The sequence below is a fragment of the Poeciliopsis prolifica genome, unplaced genomic scaffold, assembly GCF_027474105.1.
Source record: "Poeciliopsis prolifica strain line A6 unplaced genomic scaffold, Auburn_PproV2 SCAFFOLD006, whole genome shotgun sequence".
Lineage (NCBI taxonomy): Eukaryota > Metazoa > Chordata > Actinopteri > Cyprinodontiformes > Poeciliidae > Poeciliopsis > Poeciliopsis prolifica.
In genome coordinates this window covers 17,259,947-17,268,332 of record NW_026562381.1, presented here as the reverse complement: position 1 = coordinate 17,268,332, position 8,386 = coordinate 17,259,947, and the positions used below count along the sequence as shown (strand labels likewise).

The following is an 8,386-nucleotide window of genomic DNA, read 5'->3' as shown; positions in this document are numbered from 1 at the left end:
AGAAAGTTGTCTTGTCTCCAGTCTGCAGGTCACTGACCTTTGTTCACCGTTTCACCCCAGACGGATAATAAAAATGTTAATGCTGGTAATAAGACACCAGAATGACTTGGTGGTTTAGTCAGAGTCATGCATGAGTTTGAATCAGCAGGTAGAGGTTATATGTTGAGATTTTCACTCCATAAATTAAAAAAAAGCTAGAAAAGTGAGATTTTAACCAAAATAAATAAAAAGGAGGATCCTTTTACAAACAGAACCAATTGAGGAATAAATTGCAGGATTTTGTGGAATCATCATTTTATCTGAAGTTGTTCCATTTTTACTTCAGATCTTCAGAGATTTTTACAACTCAGTTATTTATTTTCTTCAAAAATCTTGGCCTGGTTGTTGAAAATGTTCCTCTTTAGTAACTCATTCATTCTAAACCTTCTAGTTTAAAAAGCATTAAAACAAACTTGTGACATTGACTACTCGTTGATTAAACTATAAAGTACGTTCATAGTATCATCAGGGCATCATAACCACATAAAACTCAAGTCAATATAAAGTTTTAAAACAGTAACTGAAAGGTTTTAGATGGTTTTCTCTATATGCTCCTCAGAGTTTATAAAATTATTTTGAAATACTTTTCTATGGAGACACCATGCAAGAAAGTCATACAATAGTTCTTATATTCAAAGGAAACATTTATTTACAAGTGAAAATATAATGTGGCAACATTCATTAAATGATTCACATATTGTGTTCTAACAAACACACAAACAGTACTGTACTTCTGTGTTTAGTAAGGCAACGATTAGCTGGATCCTTACAGAAACTATGACGTATTGGAGAATATTATGGGTTTTCTCTGAGATCACCACTAAATTCCAACCTTATGGTTTTGGCATTGAAGACAACGTCACTATATGAACTGTATGAAGTATAAGGCTCAGGAATAGGATAAAGGGGGTTGTTGTGATCCATTCCACACTTTTCTAAATGGTTAAAGAGGAACAATTCTCAGTACATCACAATCATTCTTTATACACCATTAATAAAAAAGGACATGCATAATTTCTTAGTCATTTTCTTCAGAATGTTGAAAGGCAGATGGATGAGCATGGAGTTAAATTATTGGCAATGTATGTTGACATCAGCAGAGATACTCAGAGCGAGAGCTGTCACTCTTGTAGGTCATCTGAGAGTCGATGCTTGACCGGGAGCACAACAACAGACGCTCAGATTCATTCGTCGGTCTTCTTGCCCAGAGTTCAGTTGGGTGTGAGTTCAGAGTTCTTCGTTTCATTGAGATTGTCTCAAATTTGACATAACTTTCTTTTTCCAGCTCATTTGTATCCAAAGATGTGTTGCTTCCTTTGCAGTAAAGGACAAGAATTTTGTAGCTGAGAAGAGCAATTAGAGGCAAAACCAAAATGCAGGCAATTCCACTTATGATAAAGAAAAGTATGTTCTGCTCTCCGTCCTCTGTGTAGAAGTCAATGCAAGGATCTTTTCCAGTGGCGCTACCTTTAGCTACAAGGCAAACTGAGTATCTCATTCCAGGAGACAGTCCGTCAAGAAGCACTTTTCCGCTTCCAGCTTTGGTCTCCATCGTCCTCTTACTGTCATCCTCCCCATATGGTGAATACACAACAGTAAGTGGGGCATCATTCAATAATCCACCTGCAGTCCAGAGCAGCACTGCACTGTCAGCCGTCTGCTCTACAATCTCCAGGTCTTTGAGACCTCTTGAGCTGTCGGTTTTCTTACTTTTCTCATCCGCTGCTAATTTTTTGCCACTGCCGCCTTGCTGGGTTTTGGTCTCTTTGAGCAAACTTTTCTGGGAACTGTTGCCAGAGATTGGTTTGGGTGGCTTTTGGGCAGCAGAAGGTGTTGATGATCCAGGAAGGGCTGTTGGTGCAGTGAGTGGTGATTTAGAAGTGTCAGTCGGTGGAGTGATCGCTGTGCCTTGGCTGGTTGGTCCAGTTCCAGCGTTGGGTCGTACTGGGGGAGCAGTAGTGCTCGTGGTACCAGCCACAGTTAAAGAAATGGTGGCTTTCGCAGCACCAGCAACATTCTTTGCTTTGCAACTATAGTTCCCAGCATCTTTATGCTCGATTCCATGCAAGCTCATGATGGACCAGTTAATGCCTTCCCCGGGTGACTCCTGAACTGAATGGTGGAGCAAAAAGAAAGCAGTTGTTAAAAGTTTGGAGTTACTGAAGACTTCCACCCACCTTTTATTTATCAAAAATGTAACTTATATTTTCTAAAAAAGACATTTTATTTTACCTGTGTTGTTAACTGGAGAGCCATCGGACTTGGTCCAATAAAGAACTGGAGTCGGAGATCCTGAGGCGTCACATCGCAAGAGGACATTGCTGCCTAAATGCGAAGTTATCTTGGTCGCAGAAGTCATCACTGATGGTTTCACACAATTCTCAAGTTCAGCACGCTGAAAAAGAACACCGGCTAGATTGTCCGGCGTGGCACAGGTCAAAAATAAATCCATCAAGATCACTGGGGTGTCAGCCATTTTGGAAATCTCTATCAGCTTTGAGATTTTGCAGTCACAGAACCAAGGATTGTCCTGAAGGCCTAGGAATGAAAAGACATGAGAGATTTGAATTATTTACAATTTGATATAAAACTTGTGGTATTATGTTATTGAAAATTCACAATACTGAACATTTGACTCTTGTGGGAGCCAGTGAAGGATGGATTAGGTGTCAGCACTTTGCATTCAGTAACAAGATATTAAACTATTTAATTAAAGAACCTCCATAAGTACGGCAGTAAACACCTGATGTACACAAACCTGTGTTCCAGCGCACGCTAAGCCTTTCAACAGATTAATTTGACTTGAGTCGCAAAGCACCTGTAATCTGCCGCTGGCCTTCCTACAGTTTGTGGGAACAGAGTTTCCATTGACTTTACTGTAGAATAAACATCATCAGGTCACTTACAGTAAACATTTCCTAATCTGTGTCACAAGTCCAAAATAAACTTCATACAATAAATCATTTTAGACCCTGTAGGGTTCTATGTACACATTATAACAAGCAAAAACTTAAGTTTCGGGCAATATTGTGATTGGCCCAAATGATACTCTAGTTTATGCTTAGTTTGTATTTTACTGAGTTGTCAGTAAAAGGATTTAAAAAATAGAAAAATTATTAATTTCAAATTATAAAATTAAAACAAAAGTCATATAGGATGCCTTGAAACTAGAGATACAACTTGGCCATCTACTGGAACTGTATGATTTTCAGTTTGATTGATCGTGTCGCAAACTGAAAGTGAACAACGTAACACAGTTGTGAGTGAGGAAGACTCAAGCGCAGCTGCTCAAAGTATCAGTGAGGTGTGTTTTCAGTGGGAGTCGAAAAAAACACAGAAATATACTGAAATATAAGAAGCCAAATCAGTAAGAATTGCATTTTATTTATTTCTTTACATTATTCTAATGCTTGTCTGTTTTTTTTTTTTCAGGTTGGAACAAAAAGCCACATTTAAAGAGTAGAACAGGAAAGTTGCAGTTGGGTTGAGGTAAAGGCTTTTATTCTGTTAAAAACAAAGACTGTGGTTTCAGTCACAGCAACAATATGATCTGTTTGAAGCCTTGTTTTACAGCATGCATACACAGTGACGATGTGGCTGCTCTTAAATCTATTTAATGACTCCTTACAGCAGAAAAGATAGAACAAATATTTTAAATGCCTTTTTTAAGCTTCTCAAAACCAAATCGGTTATCTAAAAGTTTACCCTTCACTGAGATCCTCTTGATTGATCTGTTCAAGTAAACGGTTTTTCAGTTATTTTATGCTTCCACGTTGTTTTCTTGATATTCATTTGATTTTCTTTTATTCAATATGTTTCAGCAATACAATCAGATTTGTTGTCCTGATTAAAATGTGCTTACATTAATAAATGACAGAGCAAACCAGATTAGTGACTACCACCAGTTACTTAAAGGGGAAGTATTTTGTATTTTTTAGCACAGTCAAGTAACACTCAAAAAATGCTGTAAATATCAAAAATAACTTAAAAGCATTGTAGTTTGTACGTTAAGCTCAGCAGATATTCGATGCCAACAGGTAATTGCTAATTGCTGCTGCCGCTAGTCTGCAGGAGCTGCCGTCAAATCACCACATTTCCTCACAGTTGAGCAGAATATGAAAAATATATTTGAAATCATTGATTAAAGAAAAGATTAAATGAAGACTACACAATATATCCCAGCTATAATATCATCACCATATCAGTGTGTGCAATATTAATATTGGAAAGGACTCTTTGGAGTCTAATTGTTGCGTTTATCATACATTTATGTGTGATTTACACTAATATAATATTTAACCGATTAAAGTCTGAATGCAGCAAATGCTCACATCAGACATTGCAATTAGCCAAAAGGTTAAAGGTCACAGAAAGATGGAAGCACAGATGAGAAAGAGAGGAAAAAAGACAATGGGCCTGACAATATTTACCAATATTATCGGCATATGGTTTTCTATATTCAAAGTTCAGAGAATTCAATCAGTCATATTCATTCCCTTCTTTCTGCTCATCTTCTTATTTCCTTTAATTGTGTAACCAAACATTTGTTGTCCAACCATAAACCTTATAAAGGCCATTGGCTCATTTCTTGATGTATGACCAAATTCTGCTCCTGTTCATGTGGAAAGCATGTTTGTGTTTGTTTATGTGTGGCTGCAGTAGAAGTGCAACAGAATCAAAATGAATTATTCCCAAGCTGAACACTTTTTATGAATAATTTTACATTTTAAACAGGCTCATCCTGTTTAACATGGTGAGTGAATGTGGAACAGTTGTTCTACTTCCAGGTTTTATAATGACACTCAAAACCTTTTTTAGGTGATTATTCTGCATCAAATTAGGACAATAAGGTAAAGTACACTTCAGGTTTTGCACTACTTAGGCTAAGCTAATTAGAGAGTGACCTGATGTTCAGCACCCCTCCATCATATACTCCTGAGGGAATTGACAACAACCCCAAAAGTGTCCTGACTTGGCCCTATCATCCTGTAAAACCAAGCTGGACTGAACTGCTTCCACTCACCTAGCACGACTTTTTGAGAGGCATTAGAAGAGATGGGCACACCATTAAACGGTGGCCAAATATCCATAAGGTCAGAGGGCAGGGTAGTTAGTTTGTTGCTGGACAGATCCAAATAGGTGATGTTGACTAGATAGGGGATGGCTTCAGGAGTGACACTGGTGAGTCTGTTGTTGTGGAGATCCAGCGTCTTCAGCCTTGGCATCTCCTTGAGGGACTCCCAAGGGAAAACGGAAATCATATTTCCATCCAGCCTCAGCTCGTGGAGCACTTTCAGGTTGTAAAAACTTCCCGTATCCACTGATGTGATGGAATTGTAGGTAATCCAGAGGTACCGCAGCTCCACCAGATAGTAAAAAGCTTCGGTTGGGATTCGCCGCACTGCGGTTTTCTCTACTCGGAGCTTGACGGTGTCCACAGGGACGTTGACGGGGATGTCAGACATGTCCGGGTCGTTACAGAGAACAGATCTGAAAGACAAATATTCATTGGTTGACCTGTATTAGAAGACATATCATAACATAAAGTAATTTTTTTATTTGGTAAGTTACAATGTAGGTGAATGACTAATTGTTGTGTAAAGGGCTTTGAAGTCCTCTGACTTGATAATATACAATGCAGAAGTATGGCTTTTCACTGAGAGAGCTACACTTCTGACATTTTCTTTCAATTCAGTTACTTTCTTCAAATTCTGAAGTTTATTTTCACATTGAGTCCTCAATGGATACTGTCTAGTAACTTTTAGAGGCATCCCTTCTCCAACAAATCTGAATAAGAGGCTGAATCAGTAATCAGCCATTCACCTCTGAAGTGGTTTGGTAATAAGTGGTTCATTCATTCAGGTGTGTTGGAGGAGAGACTGAACTTGGGCAGTCCAGGATTAAACACTATAGAAAAGTCTGGATGAAGAGTTCATGACCTTTTAAGCTTTTAATGGGTTAATTCTAAACATTTAAGTTCAATGAAGGCACACCTGTGGTTGTATTTTAGGGCAACACATCAAACAGACTTCTGTTGTGTGATGTAATACAATCTGCTACTGTTCAGGTGTTTTTTATGTCAAATTTGAAAACTAACCCAACAACAGAGACTCAAGCTAGAGACCTTGTAAAGATGCTGAAGTTGGTAAGGAAGCACAATTTGTCCAAAGTGAAATTAGTCCTGAAGCTCATGGGCTGAAATGGGCTCATTATGCTTCAAAAAAACATAATAAGACAGTACATTTTTTAAGTTCACTCAAAGATCCTGATTTTGAAAACATGTTCAGTGGTCTAATAAAACTAAAACTAAAGTGTTTCCTCATTGCCACCACTGGTACATTTGGAGGGGAAAGTTGAAACCTGTGTGCCTGAAGACACATTGAAACCAGAGAAGATGTTAAAGGCATGAATGAGTCTTCCGATGATCCTACCCATACAAAGTGGCTTAATGACAACAGTCAGGCTTTGATGCAGTCAAAAAGTCCTGATCTCAATACCATAGAAAATTGGTGGACACAGTAAGGCAGCTTACAAGCCAAACTCAGTCCTGCAGAGGAATGGGCCAAACTTTACAACAAGCCAGAAGCTGGTAGAGCAATAAAACCTTTGACCCAAGCAATTCTGTTGAAAGGTAATTATAGAAAATATTTAGGAATGACATGTAGTTGTCTGGATCTGAAGAAAAAAAACCCCAACAACTTCTACAGTAGTACAGTAGTACAGTGTAGGGCCCATAATGCTAGCTCAAGAGCTGTTGCTATTGCTAATTTCTCAGTTACCTGCAGCTTTGGGGTTTTTTTTATGGACTGAACTGTTGCCTTCAGTTGTTTCTTAGAAAGTCTAGGACTAATGCAACTAATCAGACTGAAAGCTGGGCTTCCTCACTTATAAAAGGATTAGCACAATGCCATGAGCATAACATTAAGTTAATACTGGTCAGAAGGCTTAGAGGAAATCCTATGCAATGTGAATATTTCATATAAATTGTATTGTAAAACTCTATGGTTGCCGATGTACTTAACTTACAAATTTGCAAACTAACCCAAGAACAGAGACTCAAGCTAGAGACCTCGTAAAGGTGCTGAAGTTGGTAAGGGACGACAATTTGTCCAAAGTGAAATGTCCTGAAACACATTAGCTGAAAACATTTGAATATTTCATATAAATTGAATTGTAAAACTATCTGGGTGCCTATGTTCTTAAGCTGCTTCTAAAACGCCAAGGCCAGCAGGTCAACAATTATATGGGTCATGCACCAATTTTTCTGAACACACCAGCAGGGATGTTTCTGAGAAATCTTCATTCAGTATTGCATCCAAAGTTATGGACCCTGACTGGCCTACAGAACTATTTTATTTAAAATTAGATTTTCTAAATCTATTATTGTTTAGGGGTAAATAATCTTCCATTTAAAGAAAGGTGCATTTTTGTCTATACTCCATAAAGCTCTGGTTACCTGGTTCCTGTTCCGTCAACTCGTCCATGAAAGACACAGGTACACTGCGAGGGACAAAAGGACAGAGCCATACTGAGACAGCATAGGAATACATGCAGACAGAGCAGTCGATGCATGGCGTCACCCTATGCTCCCAAAACGCTCACATCGAGGAGATATCAGGAAAAAAGACATCCGGATTCACTGGAAGCCAGAAGAATTCCCAGAAAACGTGAGAAAAAATAAAATAAAAAGAAGGACTCGTCAAAATCCGTAAGAGACGGCGGCACCCAGGCTGAGGATCTCGGATGGGTACAGGTGACCTGCGAGATTGACCAGTGGGTTGGGGCGGAGGGGGGATTAGAGAAGGATTTGGTAGGTGTGACAGGGTCACACAGGCTCAGCAGCAGGAGACACTGCTTGTTTCAACATGCCGCTGCTCTCCACTGTGGCTCGCCCCGTTCCATCTTGTCTTTTCATCATGTGGTTAATGAGGTTTTCTCTCACGTGAGCCAGCCACGCTTTTCTTAATCCACTTTAACAACCTCTGCATTTGTGCTTCTGTTTTTAGACCAGGTACTTATGTCCCTAACTTTGAAGCTATTTGAAGTTTCCAAGAATTTCTTCCATGCTGTATTATTTAAGTGGGATGGATATGAAAGACCTGAGAGGAGAGTTATTCTGTCTGGCACCAACATGCAAACTGTAATCTGGGAAATTATTTATTTCCTTGGCAGAGTGGATCAGTGGTTTTAGGTGAGAAGCCAAACTACACCTGAACATCAGCAACAGACTCAGAGTGGCTCAAACTATCAGCGCATTATTTGTCACCTGATTCCTGCACCATTGTTGTGTTATTTATATTAGATAAGGAGTTTAAAAGCTGCAGGTTTGGTTTTCTATTCTCTGTTT

At 38.9% G+C, this 8,386-nt stretch overlaps 1 protein-coding gene across 1 annotated transcript; it reads right to left on the bottom strand.

Annotated features, from left to right (window-relative positions):
* Positions 1 to 701: 701 nt before the first annotated feature.
* LOC129360274 (leucine-rich repeat, immunoglobulin-like domain and transmembrane domain-containing protein 3) lies at positions 702 to 7,901 on the bottom strand. The gene is made up of 4 exons (XM_055030376.1): positions 7,496 to 7,901; positions 5,063 to 5,529; positions 2,272 to 2,577; positions 702 to 2,151 (listed from the first exon to the last, which is right to left on the bottom strand). Exons 1-4 carry the CDS (start codon positions 7,609 to 7,611, stop codon positions 1,133 to 1,135), a joined length of 1,908 nt encoding a protein of 635 aa, XP_054886351.1. The 5' UTR covers positions 7,612 to 7,901; the 3' UTR covers positions 702 to 1,132.
* Between the last annotated feature and the right edge of the window lie 485 nt (positions 7,902 to 8,386).

Coding starts and splice junctions, on each gene's coding strand:
- LOC129360274 (XM_055030376.1), bottom strand. CDS start 7,611: ATGCATCGACTGCTCTGTCTGCATGTATTCCTATGCTGTCTCAGTATG. Junction 2,578..5,062: donor CTCTCAAAAAGTCGTGCTAG/GTGAGTGGAAGC, acceptor TTTCATTCCTAG/GCCTTCAGGACAATCCTTGG. Junction 2,152..2,271: donor CTCTCCAGTTAACAACACAG/GTAAAATAAAAT, acceptor TCCACCATTCAG/TTCAGGAGTCACCCGGGGAA.